The sequence below is a fragment of the Hippocampus bargibanti genome, linkage group LG10 (genome assembly GCF_051943395.1).
Source record: "Hippocampus bargibanti isolate YZ-2025 linkage group LG10, ASM5194339v1, whole genome shotgun sequence".
NCBI lineage: Eukaryota > Metazoa > Chordata > Actinopteri > Syngnathiformes > Syngnathidae > Hippocampus > Hippocampus bargibanti.
In genome coordinates this window covers 3776447-3802924 of record NC_142743.1, presented here as the reverse complement: position 1 = coordinate 3802924, position 26478 = coordinate 3776447, and the positions used below count along the sequence as shown (strand labels likewise).

At 44.3% G+C, this 26478-nt stretch overlaps 1 protein-coding gene across 4 annotated transcripts in view; it reads left to right on the top strand.

Annotated features, from left to right (window-relative positions):
• vps54 (VPS54 subunit of GARP complex) overlaps positions 1–26336 on the top strand; it is a 51748-nt gene extending 25412 nt beyond the window's left edge. For 3 of the 4 annotated variants that reach the window (XM_089005948.1, XM_089005947.1, XM_089005949.1), the window contains 12 exons: positions 2007–2266; positions 5544–5679; positions 19439–19620; positions 19690–19802; positions 22698–22761; positions 22849–22954; positions 23063–23150; positions 23218–23339; positions 23410–23490; positions 24605–24712; positions 24776–24870; positions 25604–26336. In XM_089005948.1, the coding sequence (XP_088862074.1) occupies positions 2007–2266; positions 5544–5679; positions 19439–19620; positions 19690–19802; positions 22698–22761; positions 22849–22954; positions 23063–23150; positions 23218–23339; positions 23410–23490; positions 24605–24712; positions 24776–24870; positions 25604–25709 (1461 nt within the window). In that variant the 3' untranslated portion in view covers positions 25710–26336. Of the gene's footprint in view, positions 1–2006; positions 2267–5543; positions 5680–19438; positions 19621–19689; positions 19803–22697; positions 22762–22848; positions 22955–23062; positions 23151–23217; positions 23340–23409; positions 23491–24604; positions 24713–24775; positions 24871–25603 lie in introns of those variants that run through there. The other variant, XR_016116207.1, reaches the window with a different exon arrangement.
• The last annotated feature ends 142 nt before the right edge of the window (positions 26337–26478 follow it).

Sequence of the window (26478 nt, the reverse complement as noted above, 5' to 3'; positions counted from 1 at the left end):
ATTATGCGTAAAAAAAACTTTGACTCTCATGTTTCATTAGGAAAAAAAAAAGAGTTAATTCCTCAATGATATGGGTCTGGGGTTATCTGAGCTTGAAATGGGGTGGTTATACAAAATAATGTATAAAACATTGATATAGCACTTTCAGAATAGTGATACCTCGATTTACGAACCCCTTGGCTTACAGCTTTTCGGTTTACGAACGTTAAATTCATGGCAATTTAACCTTGGCATATGAACTATTTTTCGGGATACACACGGAGCGCCACAATGAGTGATGTGTCGTTCGCGAACGAGCCCGTTCTCCTAACAAAGAAATGGGAGGGGACTTTTTTTGTCCTCTATTCCCCGCCCCCAGTCTTCGGTTAAAGCCACGTGATTAGTCAAGAACGCAGCAGTGAGGGGAGGTGGTTTAAACATTAAAGAGACAGGTAGACGACAGAGAGAGAAAGAAAATTGATAGAAAACAGTGAAATTTGGACTCATTTCAACTTTGATAGTTCAAAGGCAGAGTGTAGACTGCAAGGTTAAAATATCCCATCAATCAGGCTCCACAAATAACCCGCACAAGCCATCTGTACACTTGATGCAAAAATCTATCAACCCAGCTAAACAGAAGACAATTGATGAGGAACTAGGTAAAATTATCAGAGAAAAAGCATCTACAAGGGATCATTCCTCAAGATGGTGCAAGAAGGCTACGTTCCTCATCAAGTGATTAATGCTGATGAAACCGGCCACTCCACTCCATCAAGCCACGAACGACCATCGCAAAGGTAAATAAAACCACTTTATTATACTGTCCAGTTTATTTCTTTAATTATAATACCATAGCACAATGTGCTATGGTAATAAATTAGCACATTTATTATACGTGAAATAAAGTATATTTTCTGTAGTTTTAAGGATTAGAAAATTAGAAAGTAGAAAATTATGTTTTATTGGGACCTGGGAACGGGTTAATCTCCTTTTTAATGGTTTCCTATGGGAAATTAATTTTTAGGGTACACACTTTTCACCTTACGCACTCTGTCTGGGAACCAATGAAGTTCGTAAGCCAATGTATCACTGTATTGACTTTTAGGTCTACATAAACATTCAATTCAGCGTAAAAACCCTTCGACTCTATTCTTTCATTAGAAAAAAAAAGTTAATTCCTAAGTGATATGGGTCTGGCGTTATCTGAGCTTGAAATGGGGGCGGCTGTCCAAAATACAGTCTAAAACATTGATATAGCACTTTCAGAATATTGACTTTAAGACTGCATAAACATTCAATTCAGCGTAAGAAACCGGAGACTCGCTTGTTTCATGAGAAAAAAGTTACTTCCTTAGTTATATGGGTCTGCAGTTTACTGAGCTTGAAATGGGGGCGGCTGTACAAAATACAACACAGGTAACAGCTGACTTACGCCCGAGTTCCAATCCGACCAAACGGTCGTTTGTCGAAATCCATTCAAAATGATGGTGGTGATGATGTGGATAAATGACTCGCAAACTCTGGTTCCATCACACGGTCGATTGCTGTGCGAGAGTGAGATGGTGGCTGGCTGGCTAAAATTGTACGTTTTTCCGGCCTGCTAGCGCGTTGCGATGCTAGGCGTAGAATTAAAAAAGTAAAAATAAGGTCTGGAGGTCGTGGTCGTAAGTACAGTTGGTCGTAAGTTGAATGCTACCTGTATTTTGTTTTTTTCCCTGTTTTTCCTTCAAAATGGTGCCCTGTATTCTTTCTACTTTCTTTCCTTTCCTCTTCCTCGTGGTCGTAAGTCGAGCTGGTCGTAAGTCAGATGTTACCTGTACATACATATTGCTAAACTGGAACAAAGCGCTATCATGGACTAGAGGCAAATGCTGCCCATTCGTGGAAGGGGAAAATATTACCAGAGGTCTGACCAGCGCTTTATCAGCACCCCCCACAAGAAAAACCAAAACCCGTAAACAATCGGAAATGGAGCTCCGCGTCATGCTATTTTCTGATGGAGAGCCAAGATTGTGTTCTTCTCCTAGGCTACCCTCGGCGTGATCCGGTCGGTGGTCTTGGAAGTTCTGGAGTCCACCCGGAAGACTTCCTCGGCGGGGCGGTCCCACCCGGAGCGACGTCAGCCTCACCAGGCGCCTGCCACCTGCGGCGACGTCGGCGAGTTGGCCTACCTGACGCACGATGGCCCCTTTATCAGCGACGCCCTCCACGACACCCACCAAGCCATAGCCGCCTCGCCTCCCGGGTCACCCGGCGCCGAATCGGCTTGTGGACAGCAGAACTTTATGTAAGTCCACAGAAATTGTCATTTCTTGTTCCTGTTTTTGAACACAAGTAGCCCCTGGCTAACCCCTGTCATCTTAGCTTGAACTCCATTCAAAGATGACTTTGCTAGCTATGGAGGTGTGTGTATGGGGGTCATGAAAAACAAACAAACAAAAAAAACAATCAAGGTAATGTCTGAGTTACGACCGGTGCGAGTTATGACCACCTGTACTTACGACCGCCAGACCCTTTTTTATTTTATACCTGGCACTGCAATGCGCAAGCTGCCGGCAACGCGTACTACAATTTTGGCCAGCCAGCATGTCACACACTCGCACAGCAATCTACTGCGTGACTACATTCAATACAGTAGTTATACAGTGCAGATACCATCGCGGCAACATGTCCTGTCGTACTGTACACTGCTTTATTCCGAGTGTGTGTGTCAGGCGACCTCTTCTGGCCGTTAGCAGGGAGAGCAGTAAACAGTTTTGTATACATAACAGCAGGGGTCGGGAACCTATGGCTCGCGAGCCATATATGGCTCTTTTGATGGTTGCAGATGGCTCGCCGATAAAACTAAATACATATTCTCGTTTTTTTTTCGCCGTTCATTTCCTGTTGGGGCTGCAGTTGGCAGAAAGCGCAATTTTGATTGGATGACACTGACCTAAGTTGGCTGAAAGCGCCATTTTGATTGGATGATACTGGCCGTCATGTTGAAACAGGTAAACGCCCCTTTAACGACTGCACTTCAGCTTGAATGCACCGGATCATTCGCCTTTGAGGAGAGAAAATGTTCTGATTCTAATTGGGAATGAAACAATTCCATCGATGAAACAGTTGAATGTCAGTGACATTTTAACAAGCCCCATGTTAACGTTAGCATCAATATACTTCTGTGAGAAGTATATTGCAGATAGCAAGTGTGGAAGCTTATGAGCCGTGTGCAGGCTAGCTAGCAGTGACTTCGCCTCTGGACCGGCAAGTTGAATTTAATTCTGATCGTTTGCCTGGATTTTTACTAATCACGAGTAACGGAAAACCATTCATATTAACGGTGAGTACTATCACAGTTATTTTATCTTACATTCTGACATTTTGTTGAAAGGTGGCCGCGTGCGTGCTTGTTTGCGCGTGTGCGCCCGCACGCACACACGCGTTTAAATGCCCGCGCGTGTGCGTGTGGCTCTCACTGAAAAACATTTCTAAATACAGTGGAACCTCGGTTTTCGAACGACTCACAGTTCGAACAACTCAAGAGTCCGAACAAAATATTCGAGAAATTCTTGCTTCGCAGTTCGCAGTGTTCGAACACCGGTACGACGCGTGAGTGCGTACGCGAGGGTGGGGTGCTGAGCGGCGTACGGGTGTATCGCTCGCTCCGTGACCAACTGTTGTCGCTTGCGGACGTGCTGCGTTTTGCTATAGCGTTTAATATAGGTGTACGAAGAGTTTTAGCCCCTAATTATGCCTCCAAAGAAAGTACGTGCTGTACAACTATTGCATTTAAGAAAGAATTAATTCTGATCTGGCTAGGGAATACAGCATGGCGAAATCTATGATCAGTACGATATTAAAGAATAAGGAGGCTGTGAAATCTAGTGATGTGGCTGTGGGAGTGAGAGCAAGTGTCATTGGATAGATATTTTAAGAGAAAAGAACAACCTGTAGCCGAGTCATCCGTAGCTGTCACGTTCCGAGCGAGAGTGACGGCAGCTGACTCGTCGGAACGTAGTGGATTGTTTGGGATCCCAAAGCAGGCGGCAGAGACGTACTAACCAAGCAGGATGTTTATTCACAAATAAAAGAAAACACAGCGAGTAAGAAGGCAGGGGGTGATCCGACCCGCTTACTACGCCAGAAAGCAAATGGCACACGAGGGTGCAAAATTACGCAATCCCGGAAGATGACATAAATTTACGGGACGCAGGGGAAATATCTCGGACCGGATACACTCGTGCATCGAAGGAAGAGTCCAGGTACGGTGGCGAGGTGAGTCAATCATCCAGCATTGGCGAGGTGATCGCGAACCGTATAAATGCCCCGTGTCCGTGATTAGAGAATTGACAGCAGGTGGAGGGCGGCCGGGAGAGGCAGCCCCACCCCCCCGCTGTCAACTCGCACGTGACAGGAGCAAAGAGATTTGAACGTGTGAGCACCCCTCAGACAGAAGAGCTCCCCGAAGTTTTTCTGGAAGGGGACTCTCCTTCCAAACAATAAATTTGCTCCGTCCACCTGCGCCTTCTGCTGACCACCACAAAGGTTAAAAATCCTATTCATAATTCTTTTCTTTACGAACGTACAATTAGCCTGGGTTACATTTATGTTTGTTATTTGTGTCTTTGCCATTTTCTTAATATTTTCTGAGATATACATTGTTTTTTATGTGTATATATATTTTTATGTGCAATTTTATGCATAAAGTAATGTATTAAATACTGTACTAAAAAGGTAAACATTCAGGGTGTTGGAACGGATTAAAATGATTTATATTATTTGTAACGGGAAAAATGGTTTCGGTGTTCGAACAGGGTTCTGGAACGGATTATGGTCGAGAACCGAGGTACCACTGTATTTTACTTTTATGGCTCTCTTAGTCAAAAGGGTTCCCGACCGCTGCATTACAGGTACAGATATACAGTCATAAAAATCAATAATATGAAATATAAAATGATAAAAACGACACTGAAAGGTAAGTAACATTTATAAATGAACTGTACAATAAATAATAATACATTTAAGTTATAAGTGCCTTTCAAAACTCACATTACAGTCACAGGATAAGTTTTTTTCTGTGGGTGAGCAGCGGCAGCCACACGCGCCAGCGTTCACTCAACCCGGCACTAAATCAAATAGAGAGTAAGCTAGCTAGCGAGTGAAAAGATAGTCAATGGCTAGAGAATAGGTAGCTAATAGCTAGCACAGTTTTGTATACATTACAGGTACGGTTATAAAGTCATAAAATCAATAATATGAAATACAAAATGATCTAAACGACACTAAAAGTTATCAAATGTATAAATGAACTGTAAACAGTTTGGTGAATAATAGTATTCAATAGAAAACGTTGCTTAAAAACAACTGATTGACATCATATACTATCCTGTCGTGTAAACGTCGCATTGGCCATTTTGTTCTGTCGGAACGGAACCCTGTCGGAACTCTGATGTTACCTGTAGTTGGAAAATGGAGAAAGTCTATCAAAACCATTGAGACAGCAGAACGAGCGCAGTGACGAATTGAAGCGGAATGACCCGACGGGACGTTGAATCAAAGGGAATTTTGTTGCGACGCAGGTACAACACCGCCGGCGACATGATGCCGTCTGACTTGGAGTTGAACCGTTTGCTAAACAACATCCAGGAGCTTCTGCACGCCGCCTCCGACATGAGCCACGACCGCTGTGTCAAGATCCTCACCGCGAGAGCCAAGGTACGACAACATTTAGGACTTGATTTTACCGACCCCCCGGCCCAAAACCCAAATACCCAAAACATGCAGTATGATATTTTTATTGAAATGCAAAACACCAATAAAAATGACTGAAAGTGTCCAAAATCTGCAAAAAATTGAGCTGCGAATTGGGCATTTTCAGAAAGTCCCGCCCCCGGTTCGTGACGTCACGCCAAGATGTCTTGCATTGCTGGAGAATCAAAATAATGGCTTCACATTCGGAGAATATGCTTTCTTGTCACACATCCAGTCATGAATATGATTCAAATAGTTCTGAAGAGGAAAGCATACATGTTTGCAATCGATTAAAGAATTTATTCCGTGCCATTTTGAGGCAATAGGAGGGGGGGGAATGTATAACCAAAAAAGAGGCAGCAAATGGCGACCGCCTGTGGCCACCTCCGTTTCCACAGGCTGATAAATTACTTATATGGAGCTTGGATACCCTCTTCTGGCGGCTTTTGGGTGCAACACGAGGTCCCCAGACCAAACATGTACAGCAAAATACATTGACGTGATGGAAGGACTGCTACAATGCGTCTTTTTTCGGTCAGGGGCGTTCCTTTAGTGACGTCACGTACGGACTCGTCACCAACTCAAAAACAAGACTCCCTGAATATTCAACGCGAGTCTTAAAACGTAAAATATAGCTATATGTGGTGGAATCTTATTAAAATATGCTCAGTAGAAGTCATTTGAAGCCATTTTACAAATTATGGACACAACTTGTCCGGAGACGTCGGTTGTCCTTTAAGGTGAATCGATATTTGCTTAGGGATTTCTATGCAGTACCACCATTATCGAAATCTGTATCGGTTGTGACCAGCTCCCGTGTCTTGCGCAGTGTAGCAGATGCCATTTTCTACCAACTTCCGTGTTTTGAACTGTCATACGCGAGCACAATAAAAAAGGCGTAGCAGAGCTTATATACAGTACTGTTGTACAACACCAATTTAAACCATGGGGAAACGTGAGAATTGTGACCTCGGAACGAAGTACAAGGCAATAATGGCTGTCGAGGAGAATCAAATCCTCCATCGCGAAAGAGTTCGACGTGCCGCAGAATACTTCATTAACGGAATGTAAACGTTGCAGTTTTTGTTTTCCATCCATGTAGTTAATTGTGTTGTATTCAGATACACTATTCTTTGTCGCTTGCAACAATCAGTTTTTCATGTTTGTACATGCTGGCCTTCGTGGTTTCTCTCGTGTGTACAGAACGTGAGGATTTTGCATTGGTTGCATTTTTGAAAGGAAATAGTCATTAAAAAAGTGTAAAGGCGTTTTATTTTATGCATAAGTTTTTTCACTTCCGAATCTGAAGCCATTGTTTGGATTCACAAGCAAGTCTTGGCGTGAAGTCATTTTTATTGGTGTTTTGCATTTGAATAAAAAGTGACATCGGTTATCCTTTAATACACAGTATGGAATGCATGGTAATTTTCAAAATCACGCTTCAGCAGACAAAACAAGAAACATTGTTGCAAAAAACGATTGCATTCATATACAGTACAGTGGGCATGTACATAACACAACAGGGAAACTGCAACCCTTACATCTTACTGTATTATGGATACAATTTAAAAAAGTCATCAATCTTCTTCTGCTTCCCATTTTTACCTTTTAACACAAACACTTCAATCTCTGTCTGAAAATGGAAATGGCTCTGCTACACGGGAGCTGGTCACGTAACAAACTCACGTGACCAAGTCGACCAATGGCGAGGTCGATGGTGCGACCGATGGCGTGTATCGATATAAACATAGCAAAATGGCCGGCGGGAGATGAAAAAGAGCACCATAGTAACCGGATTATCGTAAAAACCACGAATCGTACTAAACGGAACTAATTATACATAAAAAGACTAGAAATGTGCACGGGAAATGAATATAGTGTCGTAATAAGCAGTATTATCAATATAAACGATATCGATATAACGAGACTTTACTGTATATATATATGTATATATATATATATATATATGTATATATATATATACACAATAAAGCATATATATATATATATATATATATATATATATATATATATATATATATATATATATATATATATATGCATGCCCTGCCAGTGATCAGATACCCTGCAGGAATGCAGGAATAATAAGGGGGCCAAAGGAAGAGATTCGGACCACGGATGTTAAGACCTGAAAACTCCTCACCATGCATGGAGGGTTCCATCCCAAGTCCAGCACCCTGAGACTGTACACAAGTCGTAAGGAAGGAGGCCGGGGACTCGTGAGTGTGAGAGCCACTGTCCAGGATGAAACATCCAAGCTCCATAAATACATCAAAGAGAAGGCTCCAACGGATGATGTACTCAGAGAATGTCTCAGACAATGGGGAACAGAGGATGAGGTGCTGGAAGAGGGACAATCATGGGAGGAAAAGCCCCTACACGGGATGTACCACCGAACCATAACTGAAGTGGCTGATCTCAAGAAGTCCTATCAGTGGCTAGAGAGGGCTGGCCTAAAGGACAGCACAGAGGCACTCATCCTGGCTGCTCAAGAGCAGGCCCTGAACACCAGAGCCATAGAGGCAGGGATATACCACACCAGGCAAGACCCAAGGTGTAGGTTGTGCAAAGAGGCACCTGAGACAATCCAACACATAACTGCAGGGTGTAAGATGCTGGCAGGGAAAGCCTACATGGAGCGCCATAACCAGGTGGCTGGCATCAGAATCAGAATCAGAATCAGAATACCTTTATTCGTCCCGCAATGGGGAAATTTGCAGTCCACAGCAGCAATTGAAGAGGGATGGGGTTGGGGTGGGAGTGAAAGGATAGAAAACAAGATATTCTAAGCAATTTCGTAAGATGGCGCCCCCCTGTGTGGCTGCCTCCACAGCAGCTCTTTCCCTTGGCATAGTCTACCGAAACATCTGTGCGGAGTATGGACTGGAAACCCCAAGGGCAAAATGGGAAACACCTCCCAAGGTAGTAGAGAATGACTGAGCAAAGATCCTGTGGGACTTCCAGATACAGACTGACAAGATGGTAATGGCCAACCAACCAGATATCGTGGTCATAGATAAAGGGCAAAGGAAAGCCGTTGTCGTCGATGTAGCGGTCCCGAGTGATGGTAACATCAGAAAAAAGAAAAAACATGAGAAAGTCGAGAAATACCAAGGCCTCAGAGAGGAGCTGGAGAGAGCCTGGAAGGTAAAGGTGACAGTCGTGCCTGTGGTGGTCAGAGCAGTCGGGGCAGTGACCCCCAAACTTGACGAGTGGTTGCAACAGATCCCGGGAACAACATCGGATATCTCGGTCCAGAAAAGCGCAGTGCTGGGAACAGCACGGATACTGCGCAGAACCCTCAAGCTTCCTGGCCTCTGGTAGAGGACCCGAGCTAAAATGGGGGACAGACACCACCCATGAGGGGTGAGACGAGGATTTTTTATTTATTTATATATATATATATATATATATATATATATATATATATATATATATATATATATATACAGTAAAGTCTCGTTATATCGATATTCAAGGGAGTCCGAAAAAATATCGATATAACCGGGACTATCGATATATCCGACCCTGTTTGCATGTAATTTTCTCCATGCGTGCATAGAAATAGTATCGATATAACCGGGACTATCGATATATCCGATATCGATATAATGAGACTTTACTGTGTATATATATATATATATATATATATATATAAAAAAAATCCTCGTCTCACCCACCATGGGTGGTGTCTGTCCCCATTTCAGCTCGGGTCCTCTACCAGAGGCCAGGAAGCTTGAGGGTTCTGCGCCAGGAAGCTTGAGGGTTCTGCGCAGTATCCGTGCTGTTCCCAGCACTGCGCTTTTCTGGACCGAGATATCCGATGTTGTTCCCGGGATCTGTTGCAACCACTCGTCGAGTTTGGGGGTCACTGCCCCGAGTGCTCCAACCACCACAGGCACGACTGTCACCTTTACCTTCCAGGCTCTCTCCAGCTCCTCTCTGAGCCCTTGGTATTTCTCGATTTTCTCATGTTCCTTCTTTCTGATGTTTCCATCACTCGGGACCGCTACATCCACGACAACGGCTTTCCTTTCCCCTTTATCTATGACCACGATATCTGGTTGGTTGGCCATTACCATCTTGTCAGTCTGTATCTGGAAGTCCCACAGGATTTTTGCTCGGTCATTCTCCACCACCTTGGGAGGTGTTTCCCATTTTGACCTTGGGGTTTCCAGTCCATACTCCGCACAGATGTTTCGGTAGACTATGCCAGCCACCTGGTTATGGCGCTCCATGTAGGCTTTCCCTGCCAGCATCTTACACCCTGCAGTTACGTGTTGGATTGTCTCAGGTGCCTCTTTGCACAACCTACACCTTGGGTCTTGTCTGGTGTGGTATATGCCTGCCTCTATGGCTCTGGTGTTCAGGGCCTGCTCTTGGGCAGCCAGGATGAGTGCCTCTGTGCTGTCCTTTAGGCCAGCCCTCTCTAGCCACTGATAGGACTTCTTGAGATCAGCCACTTCTGCTATGGTTCGGTGGTACATCCCGTGTAGGGGCTTTTCCTCCCATGATTGTCCCTCTTCCAGCACCTCATCCTCTGTTCCCCATTGACTGAGACATTCTCTGAGTACATCATCCGTTGGAGCCTTCTCTTTGATGTATTCATGGAGCTTGGATGTTTCATCCTGGACAGTGGCTCTCACACTCACTAGTCCCCGGCCTCCTTCCTTACGGCTTGTGTACAGTCTCAGGGTGCTGGACTTGGGATGGAACCCTCCGTGCATGGTGAGGAGTTTTCGGGTCTTAACATCCGTGGTCTGAATCTCTTCCTTTGGCCACCTTATTATTCCTGCACGGTATCTGATCACTGGCAGGGCATAGCTGTTTATTGCCCGGGTCTTGTTCTTGCCATTGAGCTGGCTTCTGAGGACTTGCCTCACCCGCTGGAGGTATTTGGTCGTAGCCGCTTTCCTTGTTGCTAATTCGAGGTTGCCATTGGCCTGTGGTATACCGAGGTACTTGTAGCTGTTTTCAATGTCTGCTATTGTTCCTTCAGGGAGTGAGACCCCTTCAGTGTGAACTACCTTGCCCCTCTTAGTCACCATCCGACTACATTTCTCCAGCCCGAATGACATTCCGATATCACTGCTGTAGATCCTGGTTGTGTGGATCAGGGAGTCTATGTCCCTTTCGCTCTTAGCATACAGCTTGATGTCATCCATGTAGAGGAGGTGACTGATCGTAGCTCCATTTCTGAGGCGGTATCCATAGCCTGTCTTGGCGATTATCTGGCTGAGGGGGTTCAGTCCTATGCAGAACAGCAGTGGGGAGAGTGCATCACCTTGGTATATGCCACATTTGATGGACACTTGCGTTAGTGGCTTGCCATTGGCTTCAAGTGTGGTTTTCCACATCCTCATCGAGTTTGCAACGAAGGCTCTCAGGGTCCTGTTGACCTTATACAACTCCAAGCATTCATTGATCCATGTGTGTGGCATCGAGTCATATGCTTTCTTGTAATCAATCCAGGCTGTGCACAGGTTGGTATGTCGGGACCTGCAGTCTTGAGCGACTGTTCTGTCAACCAGCAGCTGATGTTTGGCATCTCTAGTATCTCTACTAATGCCTTTCTGTGCTTTGCTCATGTATTGATCCATGTGTCCACTTATCTTAGCCGCAATGATGCCTGACATGAGCTTCCATGTTGTGGAGAGACAGGTTATTGGCCGATAGTTGGAAGGAACTGCACCCTTTGAGGAATCCTTCATTATCAGGATTGTTCGCCCTTCGGTTAGCCATCCTGGGTGAGTCCCATCCATCAGCAGCTGGTTCATTTGTGCTGCTAGGCGCTCGTGGAGAGCTGTGAGTTTCTTTAGCCAGTAGGTGTGGACCATATCCGGGCCTGGTGCCGTCCAGTTTTTCATACCTGAGACTCTTCCTTGTATATCTGCCGCTGTGATGGTAACTGGGTTCTGTTCAGGGAGGTTGCTGTGCTCCTCTTTCAGAGTCACCAGCCATTGTGCACTGCTGTTATGTTATCCTTCTCCCATATGCCTTTCCAGTATCTTTCAGTTTCCAGCCTTGGAGGGTCTGCTCTGCTGTTAGAACCCTGCCACTGAGCGTACACTTTCGCAGGTTGTGTTGCGAACAGCCTGTTTATTCTTCTGGCCTCATTCTCTTTCGTGTACCTCTTTAGGCGACTGGCCAAGGCCTGGAGCCTTTGTTTGGCAGTTTCGAGTGCTTCAGGTATGGTTATCTGCATGTACCTCTTGGGTATTGGCCTTTTATTCACACCTCTCTGGGTCTCCGTCAATTGACTCACATCTTTCCGAGCCGCCTTGATCTTGGCCTCCAACCGTCTTTTCCATGGTGGGTAATGAATCTCGTGGCTCTCATGGTTGCTCTTGTAGCCAAGCATGTCTAGGATCACTGATGCTGAGGTGTATATCAGCTCATTGGTTTCCGTGATCGTTCCGGTCGGGATCGTTCTCAGTGCTGCATTCACAGTTTCCATGAGACTTTCAGGTGGTACTTCACATAGCCGTTGTAATCGGTGCCTTCGTTGCCCAGTTTTCATTCTTGCCATGATCTTATCTCTCAGGTCATTTGCTGCCTCGCTCAGCATTTCATTTATTGGGGCTGGCTTCCCAATCTCATTATTCATTGGGGCTTGCCTCCCAATCTCTGGTTGAACCTCTTCCTGTGATGTGGCAGCCTGGGGCCCTTCACCTCGGAATTTGTGTTGTACCTCATCAATCTCAAGTTGTGATAGCAATTGCCGTTTGTGGATATTGGAACACTGAGCTACTAGTTGTTTCGTGGTCAACCGTGACTGTGGGTTTCGAAGTAACCATTCAGCCCCCATTCTCCGCATGTAACCCCTCTGACTAGGGTTGCTTGAGTAGTAGCATTCCAACAGAGCCATGTTATCGCATCTCGTCCATCTCCGCTTTGTTCCAGTAGCCCATTTTTCATCAGGGTGCTCTGGTTCCCCAGCACCTGACGCAGACCTTGTGTATATATATATATATATATATATATATTACACACACACACCCAGTGGGACCTTGGCTTACGTACTTAATTGGTTCCCAGACAGTGTGTACGGCGAAAAGTATGTATCCCAAAAATTAATTTCCCATGGGAAACCATTAAAATGAAAATAATCCGTTCCCAGGCCTCCATAAAATATAATTTTCAACTAAATAAGCCTTAACTCTACAAACAGTATACCTTGTTCTATGTATAATAAATGTGCTATTGTATTGTAATGAAAGAAGTACACTGCACTGTATAATAAAGTTGTTTTATTTACCTTTGTGATGGTCGATGGCGTGTATCGATATAAACATAGCAAAATGGCCGGCGGGAGATGAAAAAGAGCACCATAGTAACCGGATTATCGTAAAAACCACGAATCGTACTAAACGGAACTAATTATACATAAAAAGACTAGAAATGTGCACGGGAAATGAATATAGTGTCGTAATAAGCAGTATTATCAATATAAACGATATCGATATAACGAGACTTTACTGTATATATATATGTATATATATATATATATATATGTATATATATATATACACAATAAAGCATATATATATATATATATATATATATATATATATATATATATATATATATATATATATATATGCATGCCCTGCCAGTGATCAGATACCCTGCAGGAATAATAAGGGGGCCAAAGGAAGAGATTCAGACCACGAATGTTAAGACCTGAAAACTCCTCACCATGCATGGAGGGTTCCATCCCAAGTCCAGCACCCTGAGACTGTACACAAGCCGTAAGGAAGGAGGCCGGGGACTCGTGAGTGTGAGAGCCACTGTCCAGGATGAAACATCCAAGCTCCATAAATACATCAAAGAGAAGGCTCCAACGGATGATGTACTCAGAGAATGTCTCAGACAATGGGGAACAGAGGATGAGGTGCTGGAAGAGGGACAATCATGGGAGGAAAAGCCCCTACACGGAATGTACCACCGAACCATAACTGAAGTGGCTGATCTCAAGAAGTCCTATCAGTGGCTAGAGAGGGCTGGCCTAAAGGACAGCACAGAGGCACTCATCCTGGCTGCTCAAGAGCAGGCCCTGAACACCAGAGCCATAGAAGCAGGGATATACCACACCAGGCAAGACCCAAGGTGTAGGTTGTGCAAAGAGGCACCTGAGACAATCCAACACATAACTGCAGGGTGTAAGATGCTGGCAGGGAAAGCCTACATGGAGCGCCATAACCAGGTGGCTGGCATCAGAATCAGAATCAGAATCAGAATACCTTTATTCGTCCCGCAATGGGGAAATTTGCAGTCCACAGCAGCAATTGAAGAGGGATGGGGTTGGGGTGGGAGTGAAAGGATAGAAAACAAGATATTCTAAGCAATTTCGTAAGATGGCGCCCCCCTGTGTGGCTGCCTCCACAGCAGCTCTTTCCCTTGGCATAGTCTACCGAAACATCTGTGCGGAGTATGGACTGGAAACCCCAAGGGCAAAATGGGAAACACCTCCCAAGGTAGTAGAGAATGACTGAGCAAAGATCCTGTGGGACTTCCAGATACAGACTGACAAGATGGTAATGGCCAACCAACCAGATATCGTGGTCATAGATAAAGGGCAAAGGAAAGCCGTTGTCGTCGATGTAGCGGTCCCGAGTGATGGTAACATCAGAAAAAAGAAAAAACATGAGAAAGTCGAGAAATACCAAGGCCTCAGAGAGGAGCTGGAGAGAGCCTGGAAGGTAAAGGTGACAGTCGTGCCTGTGGTGGTCAGAGCAGTCGGGGCAGTGACCCCCAAACTTGACGAGTGGTTGCAACAGATAGCACGGATACTGCGCAGAACCCTCAAGCTTCCTGGCCTCTGGTAGAGGACCCGAGCTAAAATGGGGGACAGACACCACCCATGAGGGGTGAGACGAGGATTTTTTATTTATATATATATATATATATATATATAGTAAAGTCTCGTTATATCGATATTCAAGGGAGTCCGAAAAAATATCGATATAACCGGGACTATCGATATATCCGACCCTGTTTGCATGTAATTTTCTCCGTGCGTGCATAGAAATAGTATCGATATAACCGGGACTATCGATATATCCGATATCGATATAACGAGACTTTACTGTGTATATATATATATATATATATATATATATAAAAAAAAATCCTCGTCTCACCCACCATGGGTGGTGTCTGTCCCCATTTCAGCTCGGGTCCTCTACCAGAGGCCAGGAAGCTTGAGGGTTCTGCGCCAGGAAGCTTGAGGGTTCTGCGCAGTATCCGTGCTGTTCCCAGCACTGCGCTTTTCTGGACCGAGATATCCGATGTTGTTCCCGGGATCTGTTGCAACCACTCGTCGAGTTTGGGGGTCACTGCCCCGAGTGCTCCAACCACCACAGGCACGACTGTCACCTTTACCTTCCAGGCTCTCTCCAGCTCCTCTCTGAGCCCTTGGTATTTCTCGATTTTCTCATGTTCCTTCTTTCTGATGTTTCCATCACTCGGGACCGCTACATCCACGACAACGGCTTTCCTTTCCCCTTTATCTATGACCACGATATCTGGTTGGTTGGCCATTACCATCTTGTCAGTCTGTATCTGGAAGTCCCACAGGATTTTTGCTCGGTCATTCTCCACCACCTTGGGAGGTGTTTCCCATTTTGACCTTGGGGTTTCCAGTCCATACTCCGCACAGATGTTTCGGTAGACTATGCCAGCCACCTGGTTATGGCGCTCCATGTAGGCTTTCCCTGCCAGCATCTTACACCCTGCAGTTACGTGTTGGATTGTCTCAGGTGCCTCTTTGCACAACCTACACCTTGGGTCTTGTCTGGTGTGGTATATGCCTGCCTCTATGGCTCTGGTGTTCAGGGCCTGCTCTTGGGCAGCCAGGATGAGTGCCTCTGTGCTGTCCTTTAGGCCAGCCCTCTCTAGCCACTGATAGGACTTCTTGAGATCAGCCACTTCTGCTATGGTTCGGTGGTACATCCCGTGTAGGGGCTTTTCCTCCCATGATTGTCCCTCTTCCAGCACCTCATCCTCTGTTCCCCATTGACTGAGACATTCTCTGAGTACATCATCCGTTGGAGCCTTCTCTTTGATGTATTCATGGAGCTTGGATGTTTCATCCTGGACAGTGGCTCTCACACTCACTAGTCCCCGGCCTCCTTCCTTACGGCTTGTGTACAGTCTCAGGGTGCTGGACTTGGGATGGAACCCTCCGTGCATGGTGAGGAGTTTTCGGGTCTTAACATCCGTGGTCTGAATCTCTTCCTTTGGCCACCTTATTATTCCTGCACGGTATCTGATCACTGGCAGGGCATAGCTGTTTATTGCCCGGGTCTTGTTCTTGCCATTGAGCTGGCTTCTGAGGACTTGCCTCACCCGCTGGAGGTATTTGGTCGTAGCCGCTTTCCTTGTTGCTAATTCGAGGTTGCCATTGGCCTGTGGTATACCGAGGTACTTGTAGCTGTTTTCAATGTCTGCTATTGTTCCTTCAGGGAGTGAGACCCCTTCAGTGTGAACTACCTTGCCCCTCTTAGTCACCATCCGACTACATTTCTCCAGCCCGAATGACATTCCGATATCACTGCTGTAGATCCTGGTTGTGTGGATCAGGGAGTCTATGTCCCTTTCGCTCTTAGCATACAGCTTGATGTCATCCATGTAGAGGAGGTGACTGATCGTAGCTCCATTTCTGAGGCGGTATCCATAGCCTGTCTTGGCGATTATCTGGCTGAGGGGGTTCAGTCCTATGCAGAACAGCAGTGGGGAGAGTGCATCACCTTGGTATATGCCACATTTGATGGACACTTGCGTTAGTGGCTTGCCATTGGCTTCAAGTGTGGTTTTCCACATCCTCATCGAGTTTGCAACGAAGGCTCTCAGGGTCCTGTTGACCTTATACAACTCCAAGCATTCATTGATCCATGTGTGTGGCATCGAGTCATATGCTTTCTTGTAATCAATCCAGGCTGTGCACAGGTTGGTATGTCGGGACCTGCAGTCTTGAGCGACTGTTCTGTCAACCAGCAGCTGATGTTTGGCATCTCTAGTATCTCTACTAATGCCTTTCTGTGCTTTGCTCATGTATTGATCCATGTGTCCACTTATCTTAGCCGCAATGATGCCTGACATGAGCTTCCATGTTGTGGAGAGACAGGTTATTGGCCGATAGTTGGAAGGAACTGCACCCTTTGAGGAATCCTTCATTATCAGGATTGTTCGCCCTTCGGTTAGCCATCCTGGGTGAGTCCCATCCATCAGCAGCTGGTTCATTTGTGCTGCTAGGCGCTCGTGGAGAGCTGTGAGTTTCTTTAGCCAGTAGGTGTGGACCATATCCGGGCCTGGTGCCGTCCAGTTTTTCATACCTGAGACTCTTCCTTGTATATCTGCCGCTGTGATGGTAACTGGGTTCTGTTCAGGGAGGTTGCTGTGCTCCTCTTTCAGAGTCACCAGCCATTGTGCACTGCTGTTATGTTATCCTTCTCCCATATGCCTTTCCAGTATCTTTCAGTTTCCAGCCTTGGAGGGTCTGCTCTGCTGTTAGAACCCTGCCACTGAGCGTACACTTTCGCAGGTTGTGTTGCGAACAGCCTGTTTATTCTTCTGGCCTCATTCTCTTTCGTGTACCTCTTTAGGCGACTGGCCAAGGCCTGGAGCCTTTGTTTGGCAGTTTCGAGTGCTTCAGGTATGGTTATCTGCATGTACCTCTTGGGTATTGGCCTTTTATTCACACCTCTCTGGGTCTCCGTCAATTGACTCACATCTTTCCGAGCCGCCTTGATCTTGGCCTCCAACCGTCTTTTCCATGGTGGGTAATGAATCTCGTGGCTCTCATGGTTGCTCTTGTAGCCAAGCATGTCTAGGATCACTGATGCTGAGGTGTATATCAGCTCATTGGTTTCCGTGATCGTTCCGGTCGGGATCGTTCTCAGTGCTGCATTCACAGTTTCCATGAGACTTTCAGGTGGTACTTCACATAGCCGTTGTAATCGGTGCCTTCGTTGCCCAGTTTTCATTCTTGCCATGATCTTATCTCTCAGGTCATTTGCTGCCTCGCTCAGCATTTCATTTATTGGGGCTGGCTTCCCAATCTCATTATTCATTGGGGCTTGCCTCCCAATCTCTGGTTGAACCTCTTCCTGTGATGTGGCAGCCTGGGGCCCTTCACCTCGGAATTTGTGTTGTACCTCATCAATCTCAAGTTGTGATAGCAATTGCCGTTTGTGGATATTGGAACACTGAGCTACTAGTTGTTTCGTGGTCAACCGTGACTGTGGGTTTCGAAGTAACCATTCAGCCCCCATTCTCCGCATGTAACCCCTCTGACTAGGGTTGCTTGAGTAGTAGCATTCCAACAGAGCCATGTTATCGCATCTCGTCCATCTCCGCTTTGTTCCAGTAGCCCATTTTTCATCAGGGTGCTCTGGTTCCCCAGCACCTGACGCAGACCTTGTGTATATATATATATATATATATATATATTACACACACACACCCAGTGGGACCTTGGCTTACGTACTTAATTGGTTCCCAGACAGTGTGTACGGCGAAAAGTATGTATCCCAAAAATTAATTTCCCATGGGAAACCATTAAAATGAAAATAATCCGTTCCCAGGCCTCCATAAAATATAATTTTCAACTAAATAAGCCTTAACTCTACAAACAGTATACCTTGTTCTATGTATAATAAATGTGCTATTGTATTGTAATGAAAGAAGTACACTGCACTGTATAATAAAGTTGTTTTATTTACCTTTGTGATGGTCGTTGATGGCTTGATGCAATGGGGTTCAGACTTCTCTTCCTGTGTTATGAAAGTCCGGTTAGGCATCTTCTTCCAAAAAAGGCCGGTCTCATCTGCATTAAATACTTGCTGAGGAACGTAGCCTTCTTCTTTCACCATTTCGAGGAATGATCGCTTGTAGGCTTCGGCAGCTTTACTGTCAGAACTGGCTGTCTCACCATGACGAGCAATGAATCCATGTTCGGCGCTTCAAGTTCTCGAACATTCCGTTGCGAGCTTTAAAATCATCAATAAACGGCGAACTTCCAGGTTGCCGCATGACGATATCAATGAATTTGCCGTGCTTTCTTGGATATAATTGTTTTATTCACGCTGTCGCCGGCTAGCTGCTTTTCGTTAATCCAAATTAACAGAAATTTTTCAACCTCTTCGATTACCCAAGACCGTTGCTTTGACAACACGGAAACACCTTTAGCAACACACGCACCTTTAATGTCTTCTTTGTTGCGAAGGATGGTAGCAATGGTGGACTTAGCATATTGCTATTGGGCCGTTAAGTCAGACAAACGCACACTTCGTTCGTGTTTCTCAATAATTTCCTTCTACTCCTCGACTGTAATTTTGTTTTGTGTCTTCTTCGGCTGAGCACAAGCATGTGGTGGGGTCTTTTTCGGTCCCATAACAGCAAAAGTATATAAAAAATCCTTGAAGACGATCGACGTGTGCACTCAGAGAAAGGGGGTGTGGAAAGGTAGGCCGGCTGGGGCGCTGTTCGGTCGTGTGGTTTGGTGTTCTTCCGCCGAAGATTACTCCGCCTGCCATGGTGGGGCGCTGCTCCATGTATTTCCCGAAAAGTAGTGTGTATGCTAAGGTTTAATTTTCATAAATTTAACGTTCGTAAACCAAAAAATTAGTAAGGCAAGGTGTTCGTTTACCAAGGCCCCACTGTATATATCTTTTTATGTATGTATGACACATTCCTGCAGGACGCCTCCCTGGAGCGCATCACTTCGGCGGAGTTTGTGAATCTCTCCATGGCGGTAGAGTCCTTCGCCAAGGAGACGGAGGAACTATGTGGCAGGCGCAGCGTCTCCCTGCGAGGGGCGCTGCAGAGTCAGGCCGACCGCTTCGTCCACCGCTTCCACGAAGAGCGCAAGACCAAACTCAGGTGAGCGCCGGCGACCGGCGGCGAGTGCCACATTCGTTCCTTGACGACGACGGATCGATCTGCCCGCAGTCTCCTGCTAGATAACGAGCGCTGGAAGCAGGCCGAGGTTCCCGTCGAGTTTCAGGAGCTGGCGGACTCCATGGCGGGCGGCACCATTGCGCTCGCGGTGCGCAAAGCGCCAGGTAGCCACCAGCACAATATTGCCCTTCGTATTTGTGCCATCTATCTATTACGTTGGCGCATGTTGCTGACGCTGCTCACCCGCAGAAAAAATATCCTGTGACTGTGAAGTGTCCTTGAGAGTTTTGAAAGGCGCTTGTAAATGAAATGTATTATTTTTTTATCAATCTAGCTAGCTAGCTCACTATTTATATATCTATGTAGCTATATATATGTATAGCTATTTAGCTAGCTGTGTAGCTATTTCGATAGCTATGTAGCTATTTAGTGAGCTAGCTAGTCAGCTATCTACCTCGCTATCTGTGTAGCTATCTATCTAGCTAGTTATCTAGCTCTCTATTTAGCAATCTAGCTAGCCAGTTCGCTACTGGATTGGATTTGCCTTTATTAGTCTCGCAGTGGAGAAATTTACATTTCACAGCAGCAAAGTGATGAAAGGAATGAAAGTAGAAAAACAAAATACAGGAGCTGTTGGAAAGGCAGCCAGTCTATCTATACAGGTTTTTAGCTAGCCAGCAGGCTATTTAGTGAACTCCCTAGCCAGCTATCTAGCTAGCTCTCTATTTAGCAATCTACCTCGCTAGCTCGCTATCTATATACAGTAAAGTCTCGTTATAGCGATACTCAAGGGAGTCCGAAAAAATATCGATATAACCGGGACTATCGATATATCCGATCCTGCGCCGAACTGCATTAAACAAAAGCTGCCAAAAGAGGGCAGCCAAGCGCCATATAAGAAACGGAGCTGGCCATTAGCTCCCTTTTTTTGGGTCAGAGATGTTCCCCCAATGTTGCCTCAAAATGGCACATATAATTCTTTAATGATTGTAAACATGTATGCTTTAATCTTCAGAACTACAGTGTATTTGAAACATATTCATAACTGGATGTGTAACAAGAAAGCATATTATCCGAATCTGAAGCCATTGTTTGGATTCACAAGCAATGCAAGACGTCTTGGCGTGAAGTCATTTTTATTTGCATTTGAATAAAAAGTGACATCGGCTGTCCTTTAATACACAGTATGGAATGTTAATAATTTTCAAAATCATCGCGCTTCAGCAGACAAAACAAGAAACATTGTTGCAAAAAACGATTGCATTCATATACAGTACAGTGGGCATGTACATAACACAACAGGGAAACTGCAACGCTTACATCTTACTGTATTATGTATACAATTTAAAAAAGTCATCAATCTTCTTCTGCTTCCCATTTTTACCTTTTAACACAAACACTTCAATCTCGTCTGCTACACACGAGCTAGCGTCTGAAAATGAAAATGGCTCTGCTACACGAGTGCTGGGCACGTAACCAAGTCACCTGACCAAGTCGACCAATGGCGCGACTGATGGCGTGACACGTAACCAAGACACGTGACCAAGTTGACCAATGGCCCGACCGATGGCGTGTCACGTGACAAAGTCACACGGCCAAGTCGACCAATAGCGCGACCGATGGCGGCTCATGTGACCAAGTCGACCAATGGCGCGACCGATGGCGGCTCACGTAACAAGACACGTGACCAAGTTGACCAATGGCGCGACGGATATATCGATGTAAACAACAAAAATGGCCGGCGGGGGATGAAAAGGAGCACCGTAATAACCGGATTATCGTAACAACCGGGTATCGTACTAAACGGTACTAATTATACATAAAAAGACTAGAAATGTGCAAGGGAAACGAAAATAATATCGTAATAAGCGGTACTATCGATATAACCGATATCGATATAACGAGACTTTACTGTACAGTGATACCTTGGCTTACGAACTTAATTGGTTCCCAGACAGAGTGTGTAAGGCAAATAGGAAACCATTAAAATGAGAATAATCAGTTCCCAGGTCCCCATGAAACATAATTTTCTACTTTCTAATTTTCTAAGACTTAAAAGTCCACAAAATATTATATTCAATTGTGTTCTCTTTAGCTGGGTTGATAGCTTTTTGCATCAAGTGTACAGATGGCTTGTGCGAGTTTGTTGGTGGGGCCTGATTGATGGGATATTTTAACCTTGCAGTCTCCACTCTGCCTTTGCACTATCAAAGTTGAAACTCTCCCACTGTCGTCTGCCTGTCTCTTAATGTTTAAACCACTTCCCCTCACTGCTGCATTCTTGACCAATCACATGGCTTTAACCGAAGACTGGGGGCGGGCAATAGAGGACAAAAACAGTCGGATGCCATTTTATTGTTAGAAGAATGGGCTCGCGAACGACACGTCACTCATTGAGGCAGCTCCGTGTATGCAAAAAGTTCGTATGCCAAGGTAAATTTAACGTTCGTAAACCGAAAGGTTCGTAAACCAAGGGGTTCGTAAACCGAGGTATGACTGTATCTATATAGCTATTTAGCTAGCGAGCTCACTATCTAGCTATCTATATAGCTATCTATTTAGTGAGCTAGCTAGACAGCGATCTATCTTGCTATCTATTTAGCTTTCTATCTAGCTAGCTATCTAGCTCTCTATTTAGCAATCTTTATACCTATATAGCTATTTAGCTAGCTATGTAGTTAGCTATCTATTTAGTGAGCCAGTTAGCCAGCTATCTATATAGCTATCGGTTTAGCTATCTAGCTCTCTATTTAGCAATCTAGCTAGCTAGCTCCTTATCTATATATCTATAGAGATATTTATCTAGCTTTCTATCTAGCTAGCTAGCTCTCTTTAGCAGGCTATTTTTCTGTCTGTCTATTTAGCTATTTAGCGATCTCTTATCTCCATCCATTAATCCATCCATTTTTTAGAAGTTTATTAGCTTTACTAACTTTGTTAGTTAGCTGACATTTATTCCGCCAAATATCGTAATCGGCCTCCTAAAATCCTCGTCGGTCGAGTTCTCCTTGCGTGCCACCTCCGCAAATGCCTTGATGGGTTGTTTGGTGGCCTCGCAGGTCCAGATGAAAGGAAGCCGGGTGACTTCTTGCTGGTGAAGGGCCACAAATACGCCGTGGTAGGGTGAGTGGCGCTGGCGGCGGAAGTCACATGACCTGCTCACCAGCAAAGAGTGAGCGTTACTTAGCGGCTTTGCGTTTGTCTCTTTAGGACGGTGCTGCTTCTCATCCGGATCTTTCTGGAATACTGCCAGTGTGTCAACGACATCCCGGCGATCGCCACCGACATGTTGACGCGTTTGGCTGACCTCCTCAAGGTGGGAGGAGTCACCGACAATTCATTCCGAGCGCATGATAGCAAATTTTGTCACTTTTCCTTTTTGAACGCGGCCATGAAAATGTGTAATGTGTGTAAATGTGCCCAGCACTTCAACTCGCGCAGCTGTCAGCTGGTTCTCGGCGCAGGAGCGCTGCAGGTGGTCGGCCTCAAGACCATCACCACCAAAAACCTGGGTGAGCGCACGCCTCGCACTCGCCCGTCGCCCCGTGGCAAAATGTGACGGCTGCGCCTTTGTGTTAGCTTTAGCGTCGCGCTGCCTGCAGCTGGTGATCTTATACATTCCTGTAATCAGGCGACATTTTGAGAGCAAACTTCAGCCCAAACACATGAATGTCCTGCGGCACTTTGACCACATCACCAAGGTAACCACGAACGCCATCCGTTTCCCTACGGGTCCGTTCATTGGAACGTGCGCCCGCGCTGTGCTTGCAGGACTATAACGACCACGTCGCCGAGATCTGGGCCAAGCTGGTGGCCATCATGGACAACATCTTCGAGAAGTTTCTGAGCAAGGTACAGACATGCTAGTCTTGTTCCACATGGAACCATTCATATCCACCATGAAGAAAACACAGACAACCAAACTTGGACGGTCAAATATTTATCAGTATTATTATTATTATCATTTGTATTTTATTTTTATTTCATTTTTTTTTGTATTTTCATTTTTATTTTATTTGTATTTTCTTATATACTTGTTTTTTGTATTTTATTTGTAAATATAATTGTATTCTTTATTTATTTATGTTGTTTTAATTTTATTTTATTCCTGTTTTACTATCTTTTTTTTCATTTTATATTTATTTCTATATTAATTTTTTATCTTACTTTTTTTATTTTAATGGTAATTTTATTTAAATTGTATTATATATTTATTTTATTTTTATTTTTAAATGTATTTTTTATCTGTTTATTTGATCTTTGTATTTGTATTTAATTTTCTATTTATTTATATATTGTATTTTATATTACTTTTATTTTATTTGTATTTTATTTTGATGGTAATTTTATTTCTGTCATTTGTATTTTATTGTTTTTCTACTTTATTTATTTCATTTTTAAATAAATGTGTTTTTTTTATGTTTATTTTTATTTTATTTGTATTTTATTATCGCTTTGTTTTATTTTCATTCCATTTTAAATTTATTTCTATATAAATTGTATTTTTAAATTACTTGTATTTTATTTCTATTTTATTTTAATGTTAATTTTATTTTTATTTTTTATTTTATTTGAATTTTACAATCATTTTATTTTATTTTTATTTTATTTGATTATCATTTTATTTATTTCCATTTTAACATTAATTTTAATTTAATTTTGTATTTATTTCTGTATATGTTATTTTTATATTACTTTTATTTTTATTTTAATGTTATTTTATATTTTATTTGTATTTTATTTAAAGTGTTATTTTAATGTAACTATTTGTTATTTTTAAATTTTTATTATCTCTTTATTTTTGGGATTAAAGTTGAAAAAAAATATTATAATATAGTATATTATATATAGTCAAATCAAATACTATAGTATAATATAGTCAAATCAAAATGAAGCGCTGCATTACAGGCCTCCCATATTTTTTTGCTTTGTTTTTTTTCTCTTTGCCACTGGCGTTCCGGCGCAGTACGAGGTGAAGGCCCCGATGCCGTCGTCGTGTTTCCGCAATGTGTGCAAGCAGATGGTCAAGATGCATGAGGCTATCAACGACCTCCTGCCGGCCGAGCAGACGCAGGTTCAACCAAACCGCCCCGACGGTCCTCCTGCAACCAATCGGCTGATGCGTGCGTATTTGTAGATGCTGTTTGTCCGGATAAACCTCAGCTTGAAGATGAACCTGAAGAGGCAGCTGGTCCGACTCGGCGTCGTCAACGACGGCGGGCCGCAGCACGGGTAACTCGCTAGAATCGTTTTCCTTACAGCAACGACATTTTAATACGGCTCATAAGGCCTGCGACCTGCTGACGACCAACAGATACTTGAACACAAATGGCGCAGCAAGACGTGTAGAAAGGCACTGGAGTGGACACATTTTTGCACATCGTCTGGCAGTGAATGATTTAAAAAAAAATACAGTTAGTCATCCACGTGAAAAAGACCCAAAGCGGAAATAAAAATTCACCTAACAGGTGGAACAAATAGCATTGAAGGATAAAAACAAACAAGCTATTACCGCCGCTGCTAAATTGCTAACTGCTATGGTTTGTTAGAAATAAATGTCAAATGTTGACTGAGTTTACTGATTAGTTTATGAAATGTGATACGATTAATTTTGCCGCTACTTTCAACAACACCAAAATCGCTATCGGTATTAGCTACCTATTCGGTAGGTATTAGCTATCTATTTGCTAGCTATTAGCTACCTATTCGCTAGCTAATAGGTATCTATTTTCTACCTATTAGCTATCTATTCGCTAGCTATTAGCTAGCTTGCTATCTATTTGAGTTACTTCCGGCGTGAGTGAACGCTGGCGCGCGTGGCTGCCACTGCTCACCCGCAGAATAATACTTATCCTGTGACTGTAATGTGACCTTGAGAGTTTTGAAATGCGCTTAGAAATTAAATGTATTATTATTATTATTATTATTGTAAAGTCGGAAGAAGTTGAATTCTTTAAATATGCAGGCTGGTGGTGGTGGACGTGGCCTTCTACACGGAGAACGTGCAGGCCCTCAAGAACCTCCAGACTTTAGACCTCAACATGGCGGAGATCTGGGAGCACAAGAGGTGACCCTCCGCCGATGCCGCCGTCAACGGAAACAAGATGGCGGCCGAGCGGCGACGTCCTTAACGGAAGCACTCGGCGGATGTGCGAAAGCGCCAACGTCTGGGACGGGTATCAGACAATCCAGCGCTGCATTTGTGTTCCACTAGGGGTCACTTTTGGCCTACTTGTGCCAGTTGTATGAAGAACCAATCCTAAAACATGAATCTCCCAGTTTGGGTTCCAGGTACTAGTACGGCCTTTGACCTCACTAGTAGGAAAAAGAGCATCATCAAAGAACTGAGGACCAAAATGACTTTTCCTTTAAGTGCTCCGCGGCATCTCAGGAAAATTGGTACATTCTTTTCACACCATTTGCAGATTGAATCTTTTGGTTTTTTTTTGTCCTTCAAACCTGAATATACTTGTTGAATCAGCATGTCATCAATGTGCCTGGACACAACTGTGCGTCTAACCGACAAAGCTTGTGTGTGTGTGTGTGTGTGTGTGTGTGTGTGTGTGTGTGTGTGTGTGTGTGTGTGTGTGTGTGTGTGTGTGTGTGTGTGTGTGTGTGTGAGCGCGCGCAAATGAGAGTCTGGTTTGCGTGTGTCTTGAAGGCTTCTCAGCAGATGCAAATAAACAATGTCGAAGGAGTTATCGTTTCCAAGTTCATCTTGTGTGACGAAACATATTTCAGGGGGGGTCAACCCGCTCCTCAAAAAAAAAACTCAAATTAAGCGAATGTTATTGTTTGAGTTAGCGCTGTGTGTTACTTACGGGTTGAGTGAATGCTGGC